At 45.0% G+C, this 24608-nt stretch overlaps 1 protein-coding gene across 4 annotated transcripts in view; it reads right to left on the bottom strand.

Moving 5' to 3' along the window:
• Positions 1 to 23551: 23551 nt before the first annotated feature.
• Positions 23552 to 24608, bottom strand: part of RNLS (renalase, FAD dependent amine oxidase) — an 86043-nt gene continuing 84986 nt past the window's right edge. For 3 of the 4 annotated variants that reach the window (XM_085306141.1, XM_085306140.1, XM_085306142.1), the window contains one exon: positions 23552 to 23835. In XM_085306141.1, the coding sequence (XP_085162267.1) occupies positions 23683 to 23835 (153 nt within the window). In that variant the 3' untranslated portion in view covers positions 23552 to 23682. The remainder of the gene's footprint in view (positions 23836 to 24608) is intronic. The other variant, XR_014895979.1, reaches the window with a different exon arrangement.

Raw genomic sequence — 24608 nt, 5'->3', positions numbered from 1 at the left:
GAAGGGACCTCTCAAGATCATCTAGTCCAACCTCCCTGCTCAGCACGGTCACCTAGAGCATGTTAGACGGAGTTGCATCCAGGTGGGCCTTGAATGTCTCCAGAGAAGGAGACTGCACAACCTCTCTGGGCAACCCGTTCCAGTGCTCCGTCAGTCTCACAGTGAAGAAATTGCCCCTCACATTCAGGCAGAAGTTCTGTGGATCAATTTCTGCCCATCGCCTCTTGTCCTGTCACATGGGTCAACTGAAAAGAGTTTGTCTCCGCCCCTTGACACCCTCACTTCAGATGCTAATACACATTGGTAAGATCCCCCTTCAGTCTTCTCTTCCCCAGGCTGAAGAGGCCCAGCTCTCGCAGATGTTCTTCATAGGACAGATGCTCCAGTCCTCTGATCATCTTTGTAGCCCTACACTGGACACTCTCTAGTAGCTCCATGTCTCTGTTGGACTAGGGAGCCCAGAACGGGACACAATACTTGAGATGAGGACTCACGAGGGCTGAGTAGAGGGGCAGGATCACCTCCCCCAACCTGCTGGCAACGCTCTTCCTAATGCAGCCCATGAGACCATTGCCCTTCTTGGCTACAAGGGCACATTGCTGCCTCATAGTCAACTTGTCATCCAGAAGCATTCCCAGGTCCTTCTCCACAGAGCTGCTCTCCAGAAGGTCAGCCCCCAGCTTGTACTGGTGCCTAGGGTTATTTTTCCCTAGSTGCAGGACTCTGCACTTGCCCTTGTTGAACCTCATGAGGTTCCTCTCCTCCGAGCTCTCCAGCCTGTCCAGGTCTCTCATCCTGCTCATTGTGTGGTTGCTCCCCATGCCTCATGACTGGCTCCTATAGCCTTCAGTCACTGAGCTCTGAATACTGGAGTCCATTCTGGAGCCCCCATGACTGTGCAGCCGATAACAGCATTTTCAGTTTCTAACGGATACGAGCTCCTACAGTATCCTTCTACTTTCTTAGTATCTTCTGCTTTCAAAGCTCTGCCTATACATGAATGAAGAAAATGAGAATGAAGGCAAAATAGCATGCACACTGGTGAAGCTGGGAGAGCTTATGTGGGTCTAGCACTCTTAGTCTTCTCCTAAAAGTACTATTTTGCATCAGGGTTAGGGTTAGGGCAAGCAATAGCTTCACAGTATCACAGATAGATTTAGTCTGGAAGGGATCTTTGGAGGTCTCTGCTCAAAGCAAAGCTAGCTTCAAAGTTAGATCAAGATGCTTGGTTTCCCTTCTTTTTTAAATATTTATTTTTGTTTTTCAAAGTGAATGTCTTACTTCCATCTGTGACCTTAAAAAGCAACAAGAGGTGATGTGCCCACTTTTCATTTCCTGTGGCTTTCCCAGTCTCATCAGGATTTCTGTCTACACCAGAGAAAAGCTGAGGAAAATGGAAAATGTTCAAATATTTCTGGGCTAAATGAGCAATGCAAGTCAGCAAGGACAAGGTGGTAAATAACACCATCTTTAAGGAATATGGTTTACTGAAATAAATACCTTAACTTGTCCAAAACACAAGCAAAAGCTGTGGACCTTTGAGTGACTGGAGGAGATGAATGGAACTTCTGAGCACTACTTGGCATCGAAGGAGATACTGGCTCTTCTTGAAGAACTACCCCAAGACAACTGAAGTTTATGGGAAGCTTCTTGTTATTTCAGAAACTGTTCTTACTCATGCAGGGAACATTGCACCAAGTCTTACGTGAAGATTTGACCTTCTTTTTGGTTATAAATGCACATAGCAGTGAAGCGATAGTGGAAAACCTGGAAGTTAAGCCCAAAAACAGATCCCACTGAGAAGCAACCGTGCTGCTTCATAGGAAGAACCTTTGCAATATGGGTAAACCTGGTTCTTAACATGGATTAGAGAACACTACTCACAGGAATATGGACCAGCAGCAGTCTTGTTCAGCAGGTTGGGGGAAGTTTCAGCCCTTCTTGTTTCTCCCTGGTGGGCTTAGACAAGAAAAGTTATTGAGGAGGGGTTCACCTCATCTCATGTGAACTTGCCTAGGAGGATGTTACGGGAGACAGTGTCAAAAGCCTTCCTGAAGTCAAGGTAGGCAACATCCCCTGCTCTCTCCTCATCTGCCCAGGCAGACGTTCCATCATAGAAGGCTACCGGGTTGGTTAAGCAGGATTGGTGAATCCATGTGGACTACTCTTGATCATCTTCTTTTCCATTATGTGCTTGGAAATGGCAACCAGGACAAGCTATTCCATCACCTTTCCAGGGATCAAGGTGAGAATGAGTGGTCTGTAGTTCCCCAGGTCATCCTTCTTGCCCTTTTTGAAGACTGGAGTGACATCAGCCTTCTTCCAGTCCTCAGGCACCTCTCCTGTTCTCCATATTCTTTCCAAGATAATTGAGAGTGGCCTAGCAATGACTTCTGCCATCTCCCTCAGCACTTGTGGGTGCATCCCATCAGGTCCATGAACTTGTGAATGTCAAGTTTTCCTAAATGATCTCTAACCCAATCATCCTCAACCAAGAGAAAGTCTTATTTTCTCTAGATTTTTTCCCAGACAAATATCACCTTTTTTCAGTGACTGTAAAGGGTGGACAAGTAAAGTTCCCTCTGAAAACCTGTCAGAGGACTTTTGGAGACTGTGGATCATCCATCTCTTGAGTCAACCACACTAGCTCACTGGCCATGATGCTATTATTAATAGTAATTACTCCACTGCTATTATTCCTAGTGATAATAGTAATAGTAATAATAGTGTGCTTTTAATAACAGCAGCTTTGTGGTTGTTGTACATATGTTCCATGACAGCCCTCTGGGCTGGAGAGCAGGGTTCAGTTTCAGCAACTTCAGTGATGGATAATAAAAAGAATTTAATGCACCACCTTCCAAAGGGAAAGACTCTGCTCTGCACATGCCAGCACCCAAAATATGTAGAAGTACTTTAGTCTGAGACTAATAGATTTGAAGGATTTCTTCTGTACAGTCTTCCCTCCATCCCTACATGCACTGTCAGTACCTATTGCCCTGTAGAAGCACACAAGTGGGATTTGTTTCTTCGAAGACAATTACTTTTCTCTCCATCTGGCATGTGCATTGGTGTGTTATTAGGCTGTCTTACCCCAAGATTGCTGGACAGGCTGGTATATACAGAGGTGAAAGGAGCTAATAAATAAAGGAGCTAAATAAAACAAGCCAAAAAGTGGTACGTGAAATGGGGTGAGGGTAAGGTGCACAAGCCATGCAGTCCATGCACTCTTACAGTGACACAGCATCTGTGATGTGGCACTTTCTGGCTTTGTCACCAAATATGTGCTTTTAGCTGATGATGTCATCAAAGTTGCCTAAAATAGCTATCAAACCACATGTCCATTTTGGAGCTAGGATCTCTCGTAAGATGCCATCACAAAAATCAGCTTTGGCTTTTGCATTTGAAATCCCCTTCCCATATCCCAGTCCTTTCTTTTGGAGCTTTACTGATTTATAAAATTCTGGAGATTGAACACAGAGAAACTGATAGAAATCCAACTTTACCCTCAAAAGAAAGCTCCTTTCTATGGCTTTGGAGTTTGGTTCCTATCCCAAAGGACTCCTTTACAAAGCACTGGACTGCCAAAATGCCTGTAGCCCGTCTATCACGCGCTGAGGTTAGACCAATGCATACAGTTGCCATTTGTGTCTTTTCTTGGGCGTTAATGTCTTTTGATTTTCTAACCACCAACAAAGGGAGGAAATGCAGCATCTGAAGTCTCAGCAGTGCCCAAGAGGTGAGACTGCTCCTGCAGTTTTATTTCAGCAGCTTGCACAGCCATCTGTCAATGTGACTGTTACTGAGGAGGGATTAGATGAACTGCTATAATAAAAGGAATAAAGGGGGAGAGGCCCCCTCCTCTTCCTCCTTCACCTCGGGGTCTGGGCTTGTGACCCAGTGTGTTGCTGTGGGTGCTCCAAGGTTGTCTGTGCTTCACCGGCTCCCTGGCCAGCACAGAGCAGGGCAGGACCCCTTCGCTGGATCAGGGTGCTGCTAAACAGCACCCATGCCAGCTGTGCAAACCACAGTGGAGTGCAGCAGATGCCTCCTAGAGTAGTGGATGTAAATACCAGTGCAGCACCTCAGCAGTTTGTATGGGTGGGTATGGTGCAAGCAGCATCGCTCCCATTCTGGAAATACTGGCTGGAGTCAGGCCAAGGTCCTCCAGCAACATGCTTGATTAACTCTACAAAAGGCCAGTCCTTCAATGACCTGGAGTTTCAAAGGGGTGAAACTGCATGCTAGGGTGAATTTATACTGTATTAAAACTGCAAAATCAGTTGTGAGCAAGAATAGACAGAATTTATTTCCGTGACAGTTATATCCTTATGGAGAGTGATGCGTGCATGGTGGGAGGTATTTTCCTTGCACTGGTCCCCCACAAAGGGTTTCTTCCTGTGATCCTGTGCCTAACAGCGAGATTAGGAAGAATTCACATGCGGAGCAGGATCAGACCCCAGATTTCCCTTCTGTGATGCTTTATGATGCAAAGAAATGACTACAGGCTCTCCTAGCCCTATGTGTGCTCTGATACAGATGCTCCTTGTTAGCTGCATTCAACTTCCAGTTGGTGTTTGGAGACATTGCTACTAGGAGCTAGGAAATGAAAATATCCCCTTACATCCTGGGCAGTGTTCATCCCCAGAAAGATGGGCTCTTGTAGCGTGCAAATCTGGTGTCCTGAGGGAAGTCTGCAGGATTGGTTTTATCACAAATCACTTATAAACAACTCAGAGCGTGTGTGACTCTGTAGGGAAGAGAAAAATGACCCTGGCAGCAAAACAGCACTATCCTAGTCTCCCGTCAGACTCACGAGCCACCGCTCTGCTCCAGCAAAGTTCAAGCAGGGATTCTGAAGGAAGCCAGAAAATGCAGTGCCCGTGAGGGAACAAGCCCAGAAAGGAAAACTTGTTCCCCAAAGACAGAGCACTAGCACTGATTTCTGGCAATTGGCTCCCAGCCCTTCTTGTGAATTTAGAGCTGAGGTAGAAACACAAACCAAAAGTAGCCTGAGGCAATTCCTTGTGCAGCTTCTCCACACATCTGCAGCCGCGACTGCAGTTAACGCACAGATTTAAGGGGCTTTGCTGATAATGGACTGCAGATTAGTCGAACATTCACTTTTTGCAGAGCTCATCTCCAGTGAAAGTAATAGGTTTCCTGGTGCTTTTTGATGATGTTTATAAATAGTTTCTATCCATCCATTCTGCCTGTCAGGCTAAAATATAGCTAATAAAAACATGCAAAGGCATGGATGAAGCCTGAATCTTCTGCTAGTAATGGTCAGCTGGGAATAAGAGTTACTTCTCTATAGCAGATGTGTAGCTCAAAGTTCACCATAAGTGCATTCRCATCAAGAGCACAGCGTGTATTGTTCTGCAAGAAGACTAAACTCAGCCTTCAAGAGACTATGGAACAACTAATTTCATTATTCAAGGAAAAAAGTAAGTGAGCAAGAGAGAGCTAAAATTAACCCTCTGATTGCTTTCCTAGCAGAGATTTTTTAAACACCCTTGAGTTTTAGATGTACATTTTGCTCATCTCTGCTTGCAGGCACAGGCAGAAAATCTGTGCGCACCACACAGTATTATGTCTTTGTTTTTCTCACTAGTGTATGATTTAAATATCATATTGCTTCAAAAATTACTAGTTGCTCCAGGGTGGAGTGGCCCAACATGATGCCCTCAGTGTTTGCATTGCATCATTGAATATGGCTTGGCATTTTCATCCATGGAAAATGACCTCCAGGGAAAATCAGCTGCAAAAAGAATAATTTTTTTTTAAATTAGCCATAAAGAAACTAATCATTGTCTTCTGACCAAGTTACATTCCTGTGGCTGTCAGTGAAATCTGCTTTAAATGGTGGCTATTTACCTGTACTATTTATTTGCTCAACCACAGAAACATTTCTGTAAGACCAAAATCAGATGAACACATTTGCATTTAAAAGCAGAACTCAACGACTCTTGAAAATGTTTTACTCACTTTTCCAGCAGTGTTGCACATCAGATAAACCTGTTGCCAAGCCATGTAACTCCTTGTCCTACCTTCCTGCAGCACACCAAACCTGTGTGAGCTGCTTGCTGAACCATGCCACAATGCCATATGAATGCAATCTCCTCTTTGCAACACTGATTTTAGTGGGGCCAGATTTTCAACCTTTTGACTTCTGTTCTCTCTCTTACACCTATCCATTGGCAAGTCTTTAAGGGAGGGTCTGAACAGTGTGCAGTAAGGATCTTAAAACTTTTAAAATAAAGAGTAAGCCTTGCCCCCACAATTAAATTGATGCTTTTAAGAGCCACTGCATGGGAAAGTTACATTGAAGGGTCCATGGACGTGAAAGAATAGTGATTTCCTTTCCTGAGGCCAATGCTTGGCTCAGCAGAGGATGTAGATCTTCATGTAAGTGATAATTGTCTGGGATTGGATCATGAGCAGTGGGGGTTCTCCATCCTCTGGAATTGCACAGACTCACACGGACACGGCCCTGACCAACCTGCTGCAGCTGCGATATTGGCCCCGCTGTGAGCTGGGGTTGGACCAAACACCTTCACCCAGGGTTCCTCCAGCCTGAGACTGACTGTGATTCCCTCTAATTCTGTATAACCAAATTCTGCCCAAGAAGTGAGTCTGGTCCACTGGGGCCTGTGTGCAATGAGCCCCAATAAGGAACCCTGCAGTTCTACTTTTCCCCCCACCGTGCTCCAGCAACCCACTGATGTCTGGGAGAGAGAAGTTCAACTCCTCTCCAGTATGGGCTCTGCAGGAAAAGGCCCGTCTGGTTTCCTGTTGCAGCCTACCCTTGTAGCCACGGCTGTTACAGCAATGCATTATCCACAACAACAAGGGCAAATTGTGTCCCCTTCTGTTCATGATTGCACATCTCAGTTACTTGGCTGGAGCACGGATTATTCCTGAAATCCTCCCTGCCTGATCAAACATCTTCATCTGGAACTCAGGTACTCACTCAGTGTGATTCCTACCTGTGAATTTAGCATCAATGGAAAATTTTGGGAGAAATTCACATCTAAAGAGACACTTACCCCAGCTCAGAATGTTAGAAATAAGAAGTTTGTCAAGACTGTCTGTAGTGTGCATTCCCTGGGTCCACAAGGGTGCATTTGCATGGAGGGGTCAAGTGGAAGTCTGCTGCTTAGTCTGAACTTCTCAGGGGTTAGGCCAGGGGATATGTCATCTGCTAGAGGTTTCAAAGTAGGAAATTTCAAAGTAGGATTCTCAGTAGGAAAATCTGGAAATTCTGAAAAATCTGGAAAAAGGAATAACTCCCAAGGAAACATCTTCCGCCTCTCAGCTGAAATCATCCTGAATGGCTAAGAAACTGTGATGAGCACAGTCCTGGARATGCACCACTGTCACAGGGAATGACTGTTTCCTTATGGCCGGTAAGGATTTCTCATACTGCAGTGTGTGCCAGGACTTCCAGTGCTTTCACTGTGCCTCTCTGTGAGCGGAGTCTGGCCCTGTGATTTCTGTAACCCCTTTGGGCAGTGGAAGATGTACCTGCCCTGACCTCTGGCCCAACCATTGCAGTGACCTTGGAAAGCTCCACTCTAGGTGGAAGAGGTCCTCTAAATTCATCTTATCCTAGATGCTTCCCCATGCTGAAATTATCTCAGACACAAAAAGGCCTTTTGCTTCTAAACTCTGTCCTTGCTAATTTGCCACAGGAGACATCAGTCCAGCTGCTTTTTCATGCTCACAGTTCATCAGAACATCTTCCAGCAGCTTCTATAGGTTGCTGGGATGCAAAATCCTTCTTGCAAGCAGAGACTGACTGGGAATACATGAGCCATTCCTGGTGACCAGATGGAAACCAACMCAGCCTTGCTTCCAGCAAGCCGGAGGTTAGTAGCCTTCATCTACTCAGCAGCACTAAGCAGACTGATTTCTATTTTCCTCATCAAAGAGGTCTGACAGCTTGTGACAAGGGCTCTTGTCTCCAGGAGAGTAGTTCAATGGTAGTATTGAGCTATAGCTCCACCTCTCTGCAGTCAGTACTGTGACTGCAGTGTAGTCATTCACAAATGCTGTGAGAACCAGAGCAGAGACCAGCTCATACTCCARTAGTTGTATCGCTTGTGCACCACTGCCAGGAGTAAAGAGTACCAAAGGGTTATTTGATTGCTGGAGTAAGCCAATATGTCCAAATGTACGCAAGGAGCAGCGTGGTGGAGGGAGGTGGTAATGCTTCTTCCATTGCCCCTTTCCAACGTAGAGCTCTACTCCATGGTGCTCTCTGACAATGCAACAGCACAGCCTGCTCTGGAGTGCATTTCTCCAGCTGCAGGTGGCTGATGTCATCTCTGCTCTCAGCCCCCTCCATTTTTACTATTCTTGTTGTTTTCATAATGTTTGCAAAGTTTTTCTGTTCCCCATTTTTCTTCACGAGCAGAGCAKGAAAGGTCCATGGATTTCTGGGCTCTTCGCAGTGCTTGTGACGGGCTTTATATGCAGTCTGTTTTTTTCTCTCTCTGCATTGGGTAGTGATGGGACCAAGCGCTTTTCTTCAAGGGCAGCAGGGGAAAACCCTTGCTCCAGAGAGAGCTGAATGGCCGCTTCATGAAAGAAAGACAACTGATGCATTCTGAGTCTGCCCAGTGCATCAAAGGCTCCTCCAGAGCACATTTGCACATGCTGATCACAGTCTACAGTGGGAAAATGATCCAACAGATCTGCAAATGTGTGATTAGACCTTATATCTGCTTGTTACTGGCTCTTTTCCCTGCTGAAGATCATTTATTTCATTAAATAAAACATGGTTATATCTATTGGATCTGTACATCCAAGGTAAACTAAGCAATATGCCTTTGACCCAGCAGAAATCTGCGCCCTGTGCGGAAGGACATGCTACAGGAGTGTAAACTAGGAGCAGTTCCCTTGTGTGCAGTGGGCTGTGAGAGGACACATCCAGCACATGGTTATGGTGACATCCCCACRTTGCTGTGGAGGGATGCCTCACTCAGCTGTGCTCCCCTTCACCCACCAGCCTTTGCTCAGGAGCAGCAGTCCTCCTTGGTTCCTTGCTATGTCTCCAGACCATGAGAAGGGACTCAGTAAGAGAGAGAAGGAACTGAGCGTGAGCTCATATGCTCCCAAGAAGGTGCTGGGGATGCCAGCAAAGACCTCAGATGCTGGCTGTGTCAGTTTGGCAGTGCCGAGGTGGTGTCAGGCTGGGTTTATTTCAGAATGGGACAGTGGACAGTTGGCACTCAAAAAGTGGGTCAATAAACGGCACACGTGCCTATTGATGTAGTAGGGAAATGCAAGGAGCAAAGTACAGGGTGAGAGTTGACCTATAATCAGCTGTACTCGCCTCACAAGCATCTGTCGCACACAAGGGGGTTAATTCCTCGTTATGAGTCTGCAGAGCTGTAAAGGAATAGGGACCAGATGGGTTGCTTTCATTTGCTGTTTCGTTTCCTACTTTCAGTGCACGGTCCTGGGAGTGCAAATGTAACAAGACATTTTATCTGGAAAACCAGCCAGAAACCATATTTAACCATGTGATGTTTGGGAAACTTGTTCRTCTTCCTAACTCTGGGTTAGTAGTAAAACTGGGTTAGCACACAGCAGAGGCTGCTTGTGTTCTGCAAATGCCAGGAGTTCAGCAAGCCTTTGTCACACCTGCAAGGGTCAGAACATTGGCTTAAATGCTGGGTTTTGATATACTAGAGGTGTTATTTTAAGTGCTCCAATTCTACTGTGTTTGCAGTTCACAAGCTATTCTCCACAACTGCCTTTTGAATAAATGAAAAGTAGGATTGCACAACCTGGGTGTGTAAAGAAAGAGAGCAAATCCAAAACAGAAAGAGGTGGTAGTCTATGTTTTGGACCAGAACTGCTCCACCATCTCCTTATAAAGTGTAGTAATTGTGCACAGCCAAGAAGTATTAATACAATACATTTGTGAGTAGCTGGAAACAAAAATCTACTGGAAGATATCAAGAGTGTTTCAGTGGCTCAGTTTAACTTGTGATGGGAAATGGCCACATGAACATTCACCATTCATTTGGTGGCTGATGCAAATATAGAAGCACCAATAAATGGGCCCCTGTGTTCTGCTTTGCTGCTCGCCTGCTGCATTTCACTAGGGTTTTGGGTGCTAAGCAGGAATCGGTATGCACTGTCTGGGGATGGTGAAGGACAGATGCTGAGCCTCGCCTCGCCTATTGGCTTGTTCCCCCTTCCTCTGCTCTGGGCAATAAAAGCAGCTGTCTGGGAAGAGGCTGTGACCTATATTCCCGTGCTGAGCAGTGCACTGCTGGTCAGCACTCTTTTTTTCCCCCCCTCAAGCTGGGCTGAAAAATGCAGCATATGGCYGGATCTGTGCATAGCTCTGTGTCCAGCATGAGCATGACTTCCATGCACTGAAACAAGAGCACAGGCACTTCACATGGTGGAGGCAGTCCTTCAGTGAAGGCTAACAGTGTGACACTGGAGAAGAAACATGAGCACAGCCAGCAAGTGGAGGGAAGGGATTACTCCCTTCTGCTTGGCGCTGGTGACGCCACATTTGGATACTGTAACCATTTGAGGCTCCCAGTACAAGACAGATATCCACAGACTGGAGCGAGTCCAGTGCAGGGCCACAGCAGTGGTGGGCCTGGAGGCCAGGGCATGACGAGAGGCTGGAGAAGCTGGGCTGGTTCACTCGGGAGACAAGAAGGCAAAGGASAATCCAGCTGCATCTTCCACTGCCCAAAGGGGTTACAGAGACAGAGGGGCCAGACTCTGCTCAGAAGGAAACACCTAAAGCACCAGAAATGCCAGCATGAGCTATAATGGGGTAAATCCTGTCTGGCCCTAAAGAAACACACCCCCTCTGCCGCACAAGTGGTGCTGCCTGGGATAGGTGCTGGAGGGGGGGGGGTCTCTATCTTCACGGATTGCTCCAGACTCAGCTGGACATGGCCCTGAGCAACCTGCTCTAGCTGTGATATTGGCCCTGCTGTGAGCTGGAGTCAGACCAGAGACACCCCGTGCAGAAGTGCCTCCAGCCTGAGCCTGGCTGTGATCGTGTGAATCTAACTGCTATGACAATTATTTTTTGGTTTGAAAGAGCCTTTGTGTTTGTATACTTTTAATTTTTTTAAAAAAATCAAACTCAAATTACATAGCTGATTTTTTTTTAACCCAAGGCTCTTCATACACCTTCTGTGTACCTCTGTTCCCACAGATCTGCACTGACTCAGGCCAGTGGGCCCATCATCTTGCAACACCTCAGTCCTTGCAGAAGGGTGTGTTTTGCTTTAAAGATTTTGAAGTGCGTGATCTCCACGGGGAGAGATCTGAGCAGGCGATAGTGCTGAGAAAGGAAGGATGTTTCAGCATGGGCACAGGTGAGGGAGGAGGTGCCATTCAGTTTGACAGGAACCGTGTGCTGAAAAGATAATTTCAAGCTGAGCTGTGGTTCACCGCAATGTTCTCGTGATCAGCTGAGCGGTCAGATGGCAGGGGTGACGGGGAATAGGCTCATTTTCCCACAGTAGAGGCGCGCACACACGCACACACATGCTCTGTGCCTGTACAAGAAGTTGCTTTTGCATTTCAKATCTTGGCTCGAACGAAGCTTCAGCTTTCTGCTCACCCTCGTGACTTCAGCTCTCAGAAGTGGGGCAGGAAAACGCTCGTGTGTTTAATTCCATGAGCAGAGACGCCTGGCCGCCCCCGGATTGCACTGGAAACATGCAAAACCCCATGTCCAGATTTTCAGAGCAATCAGACAGAAGGGCCGAAGCTACAGTGAAGCTCAGTGCAAAAAAAAGCTGGGGGTGCTTCCCATTCTGTGACAGTCCAGGTGAGACTGGATGTCTCAGATCTCCCAGCCCAGGTGGCACTGAAGTGTCTTTGATGCTGCATTTCTGTTGGCAAAGTCCCCAGCTGCCTGTATCCCTGACATGGGCAGAACATCCTGCTGGCTGGTACAGRATAGCTGGAGAGGGCCACATTGCCAGCCCCAGCAGGACTGCCATCAAGGCGTTTCCCTGGCTGCATCTCCCAAGCAGGGGGGCACCTGGGGAGCACAGCTCACCTGCACATGTGACAGACAGTGGGAGGAAACGGTGGCCTCTGCCTTCCGTCACAGGGCGGCAGTGAGAGCAGCAGATCTGCCTGTTTGCCCTAGCTGGAATCCAGCAGGGTGAGTCACCAGCATAAGCAGGGTTGAGACTCCTTCTGAGGCTGCTGGATGACCGTGAATGCATGTCTTCCTTGGAGCAGGAGATGGACTCCCAGCACTCCAGCATGATGCCTAAACCACCGGGTTATAACATTGCTTAACTGTGTTGTGCAGTGGGGCAGAACTGGAGGCTTTTTGAGGAACTTGAAGGGTTGCAGCACCACAATTTCTAAGACAGTAGCAACTGCTTTTACCAGCAATCTGTCCTGTACCCTCTTTTATGAATGCTAAATCTTCCCATTTCCAATCTATCAATAACTTCCTGGGGGTATTTCTCACTTCGTTCCATTTATTGGTTTCCAGATGAGAAATTTTGCTCAGATCATTCTGAAAATAAAGCTGAGATGGATAAACCAAACATTATCTCATCTTCAATTGCCCTCAGAGGTGCCTTATCTCTAGTCCTGCATGCTGTGCTCTCCTAGTCCATTTTCATAGAGGTCTCTCTCTTTCCTTTTTGGTATGGCCTGCTTCACTTGGTTGTAAAGCTGTTTCTCCCAGTGTGACTGCAAGCACTGGTCATATTTCAAAATACTACTGCTATATCATCACCAGCTGATCCTGAAGGTGCAACCTAAATGTGAGAATTAAGCAAAATCCCAACAAGGCTAATAGAGAGACTGTGCAGCAATACAGGCAGAACAGCAGCAGAAGGCTCTGGTATTTCAGGTTTCAGCTCTGCCACGCAAAGCAGCTTATGAACAGCACATCAGAGTCAGAGCCTGGATTAGAGACAAAACCGGCTCTCACCTCTCAGAAATCTCTGCACAGCAGCTCAAAGCGTTCACTCAACAGCTCAGAAAATGTCCTCGTCTCTCAGAGAGTGTTTGGACACTTAATCCCAGCTTCAGTCTCCTAATGGTCTACTACCAACTCCATGGCTCATTATTTGAGTTTAAAGCCATGTGAAGTTCATTACATTGAATTCTGGAACACAGAGCAATCAGGCAAACTCTCCATTTATTCATAGACTAAGAAATCTTGTGGATAGATGGAAGGTCTCTACTCTAACCACCCACTCAAGACAGGCTAACTCTGAGCTGAGGTTGTGAGCAGTGATCCAGACAAAACTGTATAATCTGGGCTGCATAAAGGCATGTTCTTCTTTGCACTTTTCAAACAGGAACTCGTCTGTCATTATTACATGTGGTTTTGGTGCCRCTGTTCAGTGATGTGTGTTTTCAATCAGGTACTGTACTGTACCAGTGCAATGTTTTTTCTTTGATCAAGAAGAAATCAATATCAAAAGGAAGACTAGGGTAGGGGAAATGTGGGCTTGCTGCTGAATGGGATAGGGCTTGGTGACAAAGGACACAGAAAAGGGTGAGGTACTGCATGCCTCTTTTGCCTCAGTCTTTAATGGTAAGACTGGCCCTTAGGAATCCCAGGACCCAGCGACTTGGGAAAAGTGTGGAGAAAGGAAGACTTTTCCTTGATGGAAGAGCGTCAGCGATGGGATGCACTCACAAGTGCTGAGGGAGATGACAGAAGTCATTGCTAGGCCACTCTCAATCATCTTGGAAAGAACATGGAGAACAGGAGAGGTGCCTGAGGACTGGAAGAAGGCTGATGTCACTCCAGTCTTCAAAAAGGGCAAGAAGGATGACCTGGGGAACTACAGGCCACTCAGTCTCACCTTGATCCCTGGAAAGGTGATGGAGTAGCTCATCCTAGATGCCATCTCTAAGCATGTGAAGGATAAGAAGATGATCAGGAGTAGTCAGCATGGATTCACCAAGGGGAAATCATGCTTAACCAACCCAGTAGCCTTCTACGATGGAATGTCTGCCTGGGCAGATGAGGGGAGAGCAGGGGACGTTGCCTACCTTGACTTCAGGAAGGCTTTTGACACTGTAAGTGCAGGATAGATGAGTGGACAGTGAGGTGGATTGAGAATTGGCTGACCGGCAGAGCTCAGAGGGTTGTGATGAGTGGTACAAAGTGTAGTCGGAGGCCCACAACCAGTGGTGTCCCCCAGGAGTCAACACTGGCTCCCAAACTGTTCAACYTGTTCATCAGTGCAGCCAGATGATGGGACAGAGTGCACCTGCAACAAGTATGCTGATGATGCAAAACKGGGAGGAATGACTGATACACCTGACGGCTGTGCTGCCATTCAGAGGGCCCTTGAGAGGCTGGAGAGATGGGMGGAGAGAAACCTTATGAAGTCCAACAAGGAGAATTTTRGTGTTGTGCACCTGGGGAGGAATAACACCATTCACCAAAGGAGGCTGAGGGCCTACCTTTTGGAAAGAACCCCTGCAGAGAAGGACCTGGGAGTCCTGGTGGACAACAAGTTGACCATGAGCCAGCGATGTGCCTTTGTGGCCAAGAAGGTCAATGATATTCAGGGCAGCATGAGGAAGAGCATTGCCAGCAGGTCAAGAGATGTGCTCCATCCCCTCTGCTCAGCCCTGGTGAGGCCACATCTGGAGTGCTCTCTCCAGTTCCAGGCTCCCAGTACAAGAGAGATGTTACTGGAGCAAGTCCAGTGGAGAACTACTAAGACGATTAAGGGAGTGGCATTTCTGTCATATGAGGAAAGGCTGAGAGAGAGTTGTTTAAAGAAGAGAAACTTAAAGAAGAGAAGGCTCAGAAAGATTTTATTGGTGTGTATAAATATCTGAGGGACAAGTGTAAAGAAATGGAGTTAAGCTCTTTTCAGTGGTGCCCAGCAACAGGATGAGCGGCAATGGGAACAAACTGAAACACAGGAAGCTCCCTCCTATTTGACTATAGAAGAAAAAAACTTATTTCCTGTGAGGGTGACTGTGCACCGGAACAGAGAGCTTGCGGAGTCTCCTTCCTTGGAGATACTGAAAGTTGTTAGTAGACACAGTCTTGGGCAGCCTGTTTTAGGTGACTACTTGAGCTGGGCGGTTGGAGTAGATGATCTCCAGAGGTCCCTTCCAACCTCAAACATTCTGTGGTTCAATGAAATGCATTCATGATGGAGAGTGGGAGTGAGGAGGAACTGGAAAGCTGAATTCATTTTAGAGTATATCTCATTCTGAGAAATAAAGAAGCTGATAGAGGCATTTCCTACACTTGTGTCTCCCTGTGATTAAACTACCATCATCTTGCAAGACAGGTCTTTGGGCCTGTCTATTCCCCTRTTCCTCTATTTCCCACGGAAGTGGTGCCCTGAGTGGTGGGGGATCTCTGTGCTTCRTGATTTTCTAGACTCACAGAATTGTAGAATGGTTGAGGTTGAAGGACTTCTGCAGATCATTCAGTCCCACTCCCCTGTTCATGTAGGGTCACCTAGAGCATGTTGCACCTGATTGTGTCCAGATGGCTTTTGAATGTCTCCAAGGAAGGAGATTCCACAACCTCTCTGGGCAACCTGTTCCTGTGCTCTGTTTCCCTCATCGGAAAGTTTTCCCTCATGTTCAGATGAAACTTTCCGGAGTTTCTGTTTGTGCCTGTTGCCTCTTGTCTTGGGCCCCATCCTCTTTATACCCTCCCTTTGGATATTTATGTGTGTTGATAAGATTCCCTCTCAGCCTTCTCTTCTCCAGGCTGAATAGTCCCAGCTCTCACAGCCTTTCCTCATATGACTCATCTGGACACAGCCATGAGCAACCTGCTCAGCCACGATGTTGGCCCTGCTGTAAGCTGGGATGGACTGGAGACCTCCAGAGTGCCTGCAGCCTGAGCCTGGCTTTGACTGTATACATACATCTAGATCTACATTATCTATATCTATCTATATCAGAATGTATAAACTGAGTTGCATCCAGCTGGCACCTGCGCACCACAGTCCGTACATGCCCTCCAGAAGATCCAAATGTCAAAATGGTGATGTTGGGATATCCCAAGAGCAGTAAATCGCGGTTTCTGTAAACCAGATCTTGTTCCTCTGGCTTTGGCTGCAGGAATGTTTTACAGCTCAGGGCTATGGAAATCTACTATCTGTTTTCAGGAGAGAAAGATCCTCCATCTTCAGTTACCCTTTAAAAATTAAATTCCACAAAACTCTGGTCCAGATCTTTACAGACATTATAGCCCTTGAATCAATGGAAGCTGAGAARCTGGGCACCAGTGGTCTCTTTGTAGCTCTTTTTAGAAGAGGGCTAAATTCCTAGGAATTGCATTAAACAGAGCATCATCTACAAGAGGCTTGCAGGTGAGTTATCCCAAGCAACAGCATGTCAACATGCTGAACATAACAAGATGTTCACTTTGCAGTTCAGCATAGGGGCAGATGCAGCCCTGGTGTGAAGGGTAGTTGGGAAGGGATTCCTCCCCATGGCAAATATGTCACTGGGACACGTTCACTGGACACAGTAGATAGTGAAGGAGCAGGAACAGGCCTTCAGCTGGGAAGAGGCATATAGGATTGGCCACAGTTTCTCACCATGTGCCATGACCTGGACTCTCGCTCTTCAAGGACCCTGCTAATGCACACAGATTGCAGCTTGGGGGTTCAGGCTGGATGTGAGCAAACACTCCTTCCCCTGGAGGGGGATCAGCTCTGTATCCAGGGAGGTGGGAGATCTCCATCCTGGGGAGTTTCAGGACTCAGCAGGGGCAAACCACAGCCACCCTGACCAGTGCTGATGATTCCTGCTATGAGCAGAAGTTGGAATAGGGACCACTTGAGGTCCTTCCAAGCAACACTGCTGTGACTGCATTATTTAAACATTCTTATGTTCTATTCCTTCAAATAAAGATGGGTTTGCATTAAAGCACACTAAAGTTTACATTTTCCTCTACCCCTCCCCATTCAGTCTTGAATGGAAGAGAGCCAAACCACTGAAAATACAAATAAAGACTAATTCAAAACTATGTGACAGGCAGAAAACAGAAAATAAGATATCTCTAGCTGCAGCTCTGCCTTATTCTTTTGACAACCTGATAAATAGGAGTGTTCCAAGCCAAAGAGTAATGATGCTTTCTTTAATTGTGGTAGAGATTTCTTTTATCAGAAGACTTGAATACCACAAATGATAGATAGTAAGTGGAGATGCCTCTGACCTATCCTTTCAGCAGTCTTACAGCTTTGGTTGTTTTTAGATCTCAAAATATCTGATAATGAAGAAATCACAGGTTCAGAGATTTTAAGGCCAGAATCCTGATCAAATTTGAATCACGATGACTCTCAAAGACTGATTTTTTCCCCACATTCCCAATTCCATGATAGTTCATCAGAATGTTCTTTCCTATAGTTTCTTTCCAGACTAAGGTGATTTAAACAAAATCTACTTGTTTTGTTAAGATAGAGTAGAAATACGGACAAAAATATTCATATTTCCTTTGTAGTGTTCGTTACTCATTGAGTAAGAGAATAATAATTACCTGCAGCTCACAAATGAAAAAAAATATTAACTAAAATTCAATAACTGAAAGTAACTGCAAATCTTGTCATAAGACTTTAGCAGGAGATTATGTTTTTGATTAGTTTTCAACGTCCTCCTTTTATCAGTTAAACTTACACTGATGGAAACCTGGCTGATGAAGATGTACTGGAAGGGGAGGACAGGTTGGGGTCATATCTTTACTAATCTTTACAAAGCCCCCTTTTCTCTGTTTCATCTCAGTATGGATCCCAGAGGACTTGAACTCTCCATATTTACGGACATGTGCCTCTTGGGGTGAACCCAGCAGGTTCCAGACACTGGGCAGTTTAGACTCTTTAGAGTGATACTGCATTTTCTAGATGAGAGCATGAGACAAAAATAYTGACTTCCCCACACAAGGTGGGAAACCAATGGTAATGTTTCAGAGGTCACTGTATCCAAAAAGCAGAAGAGACTTGTCCAGCTGATTTCCTGAGCTTTTGCCTGGATGGACATAATTTTTGATCAACTGGCAGACTGCTTACAACCTGTATCTCCTTGTTCTCAGACAGGGGTGATTGCTGTGTCTTATCTCCTATATGTTGTAAACTACAGCTAATGCCTAAAGACTTCAATTAAATTAGAACATTTCAGCTCTCAGGTAACTACTACTTAAGGAGATGGGGACAAACTCTTTTCAGTTGACCCATGTGACACGACAAGAGGCAAAGGACAGAAATTGAAGCACAGCAAGTTCTGCCTGAATGTGAGGGGGAATTTCTTCACTGTGAGAGTGATGGAGCACTGGAACAGGTTGCCCAGAGAGGTTGTGCAGTCTCCTTCTCTGGAGATCTTCAAGGCCTGCCTGGATGCAACCCTGCCTAACATGCTCGAGGTGACCGTGCTGAGCAGGGAGGTTGGACTAGATGATCTTGAGAGGTCCCTTCCAACCTTACTAATTCTATGATACAATATTGTCTTCCTTGTCACAAGCAAAGATCAGGCCATAAATGCTCAAAACCTTTCAATTCACAATTGTATTAACTTCTACTCATCAAATATCACTTTGTTTATTTCTGCAGGGCTGACACCTGGCATTCTGCTGTGTGTCTAGTGAAGTCACTGCTTTTTCATATTACGTTCAGTTACATTAAATGCATTTTGTTGATCTCTTATGGTTTAGCTCAGTTGGTTAGAGCATGGTGCTGCTAATGCCAAGGTCATGGGTTCAATCCCTGTACGGGGCTATGCTGAGGGTTGGATTAAATGATCTCCAGAGGTCCCTTCCAACCTTACCAGTCTATGATTCTTAACATTTAACTACCTTTAGACCTCTGTCTAGCAGCAATTCTTTCTTGTTAGTTACTGTTCCATTAAAGGCTTGCATCAGTGGTATATTCTACCAGGAAAGGTTTTACATGACTGGCCAAACAGCAGAATCATAGATGGGGGCAGGGGGGATGTCAGCTGTACCTTGACATCTCCTGCCAACAGAAACCTTTTGAGACCTGTGGTTAAGCCTGATGTGATTCGCCTAACATTTGCTCCATTAATACCATACAATGAAATTTTTGCATCACAAATGTCATATGGTCCTAAATCAAATGCATTTGAGAAAGCCAAGTTGCTGTACCATGCAGACTGCTGTTAGTTACATTTGCAGCCCATTCTTGCTTCTTTGAACTGCCATGTGCATCCACACACGGCTCTCCCAAGAAATAATCAACCACATGTGGTGCAGTGTCAGTGCCATTGCCTTCATGCCACCAGCACCAAGGCAGAGCCAACACAACCTTCTGACATCAGGGAGCCTCGGTGGTGCAAGTATTCTTGGTCAGAGCCACGGTCACTCTCAGATCGCTCTGGAAATGCTGTTTGGTGCTGAACAGCTGAGGAGATCTGTAAGTCTCTGACAGGGCCCTGTAGGCGAGGAACCAACCATGCCTGTTTTCTACCCATTTCCAGCATCTTGCCCCGATTGCAGATTACTGGGATGGTGTAAAAGTGCTGTGAAATGAATAAAGGATCATAGGCAGCATAGCCCTCAGGTGTATCAGCCACTCCTCCAGCTTGGTGTCATCAGCAAACTTCCCGGACCCTTAGTCCAGGTCACTGATGAATAAATTGAACAGCATGAGACCCAGTACTGAGCTCTGGCGAACTCCACTAGCCACAGGCCTCCAACTAGACTCCACGTCACTGATGACAACCCTAGGTTGCACAGAGATATGAACATCTCCACTGGAAGCCATCTACAGATGTCAGCCCCAAAGGCATAAAAAGCAGGGGAAGGGAAGGAAGCTTCCTCTAATGSCATTGTCATGTATACATCTCGTACAAGTATTTGCATGCCTGTGATTATACAGCAGGAGATAGGTCAGAGGCTTCCAGTCAACAAATTATTTCAATGTGGTGTCACTTTCATATATTTTGTAGATTACTGCAAATTCAAAAGCCACTGGATGTACACAGGAGGGTCTAAGGATAACACACTAGAATACGTTGCCCAGAGAGGTTGTGGAGTCTCCTTCTCTGGAGATATTCAAAACTCGCCCTAACACAATCCTGTCTAACATGCTCTAGGTGACCCTGCTAGAGCAGGGGGAGTTGGACTAGATGATCTCCAGAGGTTCCTTCCAATCTCAACCATTCTGTGATTCTGTGAAATATCACTAAACTGGTGGCTGTTGTGCTCTGCAGTAAAGTCCAGCTTTTAGGAAAGGCTACTGGTCTCATGTTTTTAAAAAGATATATTGAAGTTTATCAACTTCTCTTGCTAAAATACTCCTTCTCCCCAAGTATCTTATTAAGCCCTATTCTTTGAAATCAAAATGTGATGTTACAGCTATCTTCACCAAGGCATTGGGCTCTATATAACCTGCTGGCTATCTGCAGTTACAGGATTTTTTTCCTGAGCCTGTTGCTGTGATACTGCCAACCAGTCCTTAGGCACTGCCATCTTGGGATATTTTTGCTGCAAAGTCGCCTGGCTGCTGTTTAATTKCCAGGACAGCTTAATGTAGCAGCAACTGTCCTCTGTGTAAAATGTGAGCTCTCTTCCCTGATAAACTGCAGCACAGAGGCAGAGCAGCCTGGGGAAAAGAAGCTGTAGAGGTGAAGAGCAGCCAGTCTGGAGAAAATCCCCTAAAATCACAGCCTGCTTGTGCAGGGAAAGGACTGACTTCTTTCCCTTATCCTTCATCGTGCACCGAGAAAAACTCCAGGCAGAGTTTGGATGAAGGGAGATGGTTGGGATGGGTCCCCAGAAACCATCACCATGGGTCACGCAGATAACAGTAGCAGTGGCCAGTAAGCAGCAATGGCTGATCTGATTGTTATGGCAGCACCTTCTAGAGAAACTGATCATCCAGCAGGAAAYCCAGCCATGATACCCTTGCAGTACAACTCTCCCAGCTGGGCCCCTGACCATGGAAGCCTGTGGGACTTTATCGAGTGTTCACTGATCCAAGGAAATCCTCTTGTGTASCTCAGCATTACAGCAGAACTGTTACTTCTTTGAGAACCAGTTCCTCCAGGCTGTCTAGGCCATAGCAGTAGCTGAGGAGCAAATATAACAAAACGTGGCTTGGTTGCTTCTGTTTGCTATCTGCAGGAGGATAAGCCAGAAGGCAGTTCATTGATTAAGCTTTTCCAACACTGCAACATAGAACAGTATTGGCAAGCTTGGACTCTGCTTACTTTTGAGCTCACACTAAACCAAGCCAGTACTAAATTCCTCACCAGATTAGACTTATTCCCTAACCATGTGGCTTTTCTTGGTTACCTTGATCCTTGGAAGATACGTGCTCAGTTGTCTTTGTAAAAGATGTGTGCACATACATGCCCACCAATCTTTCCTGTTCCTAAACACCATGAAGTGAAGGAAACCATAGGATTTGGAGTGGATTATTATGGACAAATTGGTAACATTYAGTTTTAAACATGAATAATTTGAGGGAAAGAACAAAAAGTTAGTAAAAACAGATGGTAGCATGAAATATCTTTCAAAGACTGTTTTAAATCTTATTTAAGTTTTAAAGTTTTTAGTGTCACTTAAAATACTGTATAAGAAATGGTCATAAAAAGCAGTAAACTACACCATTCAGTTGCTGTGAATATTGGATGTCAGATTTTTGTGAAATCCAGGGGCTTAAGAGACTGAATTATACCTGTTTAATGGATACATAGATAAAATTTTGTCTGTTGAGAATAGTATTTTGTTATTTCCAGTGCTGTGGTACAGAGAGGTATCTAACTTGCTATACTTGCTACGAGTAATTAAAGAGGAAGGGCAAATTAAAGTCAAATTTAGAATCAATAAATGGTTTCTTGGTTAATTTCTAACCAATTTCAAAATGGACTTCACAGTTCAGAAGCTTATAAATACTCAAAGCTCTGACTAGTAGTATTTTAAAGACAATTACACTTGTTTCTTATTTTTTTTTAGGACTTCAAATCAAATTAGTTCACACACATGTGTATTTATATACTTCCCTGGACATATCACTGTACCTCTACAGCTGTACTGCCAAAATCAAGTATATAGTTATCTAGAAGTATATAGCTGTCTAGAACTCACCTCACGTTCAAAGCAACTGTTAACATTAAATGAGTTTCTAAGTCTGAAATTTCAGCACAGCTTTCTTATTAATACACTGCCATGTACTATGATAAGACATAGAAAAATTATTTTCTATACTTTTTCTTTGCATTTGCCAATCATTAAAGCACCTAAGTCATCTTCCGCATTTGCTGCTGCTATCCTGATTCTTCAGTCACCAGGATGCTTCTTGGTCAGGGGACCCTGGATCAAGAGAGACATGATGCACTAGAGACTTTCCTTTCCTGGCAAATACTGAGCTATTTTAAGGGCATTTATTTTCTTGGTCAACACACTTTACTATGTCAAACTCATGTTACAGCCCAGATGCAAAAGTCTATTCTAGAGACCACCTGAGGAGAGCAGCCCTATTGTTAAGAGAGTTCTAGAAACATGTACATGTTCTTCTTCAACTTTTTTCAATTCTTTCATGAGTGCAGCTGGGCTAATGTTGCTTGGACTGCACCCAAGACAGGTACCATGTTTCACTGCTACATCATTTTAACTTCTATCATGACGCTCTTGACATGAGCTCTTGGAGCATATTTTGCACTCAAAGCCTGTCTTACTTGATTAGCAGGAAATGTAGCATGGAAGAAATAAAGAGAAGGAAAAATTACCTACAGCACATTACAGAGCACTTTCATCATGCAAACAGCTGGACACCATCAGCAATCTGCAACCAACGTTCCAGGAAACTATAGGCTAAAATAGCTGGGTGGCAGAGAACTGCTAACCCTCACCTAAATGTTGCCCATGCATGGAGGCACAGCTAGACCTTAAGCAGGCCGTTTAACTTCAGAAACATAGAAAGGTGTGTCCCATGACTGATTCATCATAGTCACAACAATAAACATGACCACTTCTGATCTGCATTGGAAGAAATTACCATGTATATCTATGACAGCGCTGGGATCAATTACGTATGCTTCTTCCGTCACTTCCAGGATTTCAAATAATCAGTGAAAGATTAGCTTTCTATAGCTTCAAGGGCTTTTGTGCTGCCTCAAGTCAAGCTGTTCTCCTTGACATCATTTTCATAGTCTGTAAAAGCACTGGCAGATCCAGCAAGACTGCTGGAGCTCAGTGGTTCAGACAATTAAGGCACAGATGCAAGCGCCAAATGCTGGACCTAACCATTAGTATTTCTCATGCAGACTTAGACTTCCTTGCTGAAACTACTAGAATCAGAACTCCTGCTGATGTTAGTAAGAGCTTTGAGCAAAGACCAAGGACTGAACATTTACTGGTTCAAATGCAAACATTTGAAGAGGCAGCAAGGAAGCAAATGGTGTTTTTTTAAGAAGCATACAATATCCCTCAGAGCTTGTAACACTTGCTGAAGTTAGAGAGTGCCATGGGTAAGAAGAAAGCTTACAAAAAAGGTTCCTTTCTAACAAAGTAACCACTCAAATGACAAATCATGGAAAATTCAGTTCAATTCCATCCCAGTAATTGTTGCAACACTTCAACAGATCTTCCTTTATTTATTTTTGCAAAATAGATGCCAGTGATGTTAACACTGAACTAGAATGCAATCTAACATAGTAAAATTCATCATAAATCTAGACTATTTATAGCAATTTCAAAGTCATCTGCTATACATGAGACTTTATAGCCTCCACAAGGCTCACAGCAGAATCTATACAGCCATCAAAATTGGAATGAGTAAATCCATCACCCCCACAAATTAGGAGAGGTTGAGTATGAAGAATCATCTGTCCTGGACAATTGGGTACAGCCTTTGTAACCTGAAAAAGAAAAACATACAGGAAAAAGAAAAAAGTAAGTATTTATTGAATTCCATGCCAGAAAAAGCTGTATCACTGACAAACATGCCTTCATATGAAGCACCCTCTAACCCAAATCTTAGGTTCTAGCATTAATGATCAAAGTACCACAATCAATTACTTATCCTCCAAGTTTAAGTAACTAGAATGAAGCTTTTCTGTATCTGGAAACTTAAAAACTTTGTAGGCCACCCAGGTCTTACTCCCTGTCAGTTTCTGTAGAAATGAACATAGTCCATGGAAAGGTGAGGCTTACAGAACTCTAGGCCAGAGGTTTGAAGATACATGATCTCTGACTGACAAAGGTGGGCTTGCATAAACTTCAGATATTTAACTGTTCAATGAGATGCAGCATTGCATCAAGAGGGCAACGAAGAAAAAAGCCTCTAATGCAGTCAACACTTCAGGCTTCCAAAGATATTTGCAACAGCAGAAACACTGACTTGTGTTGCCCAGAAATACTGGGCAATATCACAGAAACTTTGCGCGCCCTGCAGATAGGTGCTCAGTTTCCATTACCTATAGTCTACAGTGAATAGCCTCGCCTCTCGAGTACCATGTCCTAAGTACACAAATGCTTTTTCTCTCACTCTTCCAGGTCTGAGGTCCTCCCCGGCAGGTGCAGTTCATATTTGCTGATGCAACTCAAGAGACATTGAATGAAAATGATTTCTTTGGTTTCACATTCCCCTCTCCATGAAATGTGCCAAAAAATTAGGAATTTCAAGTGATGA

Source organism: Rhea americana, unplaced genomic scaffold (genome assembly GCF_003343005.1).
Source record: "Rhea americana isolate MKP2758 unplaced genomic scaffold, rheAme1 scaffold_233, whole genome shotgun sequence".
NCBI classification, from domain to species: Eukaryota; Metazoa; Chordata; class Aves; order Rheiformes; family Rheidae; genus Rhea; species Rhea americana.
The sequence above is the reverse complement of the archived record's forward strand: the minus strand, read 5'-3'. Positions and strand labels throughout refer to the sequence as shown.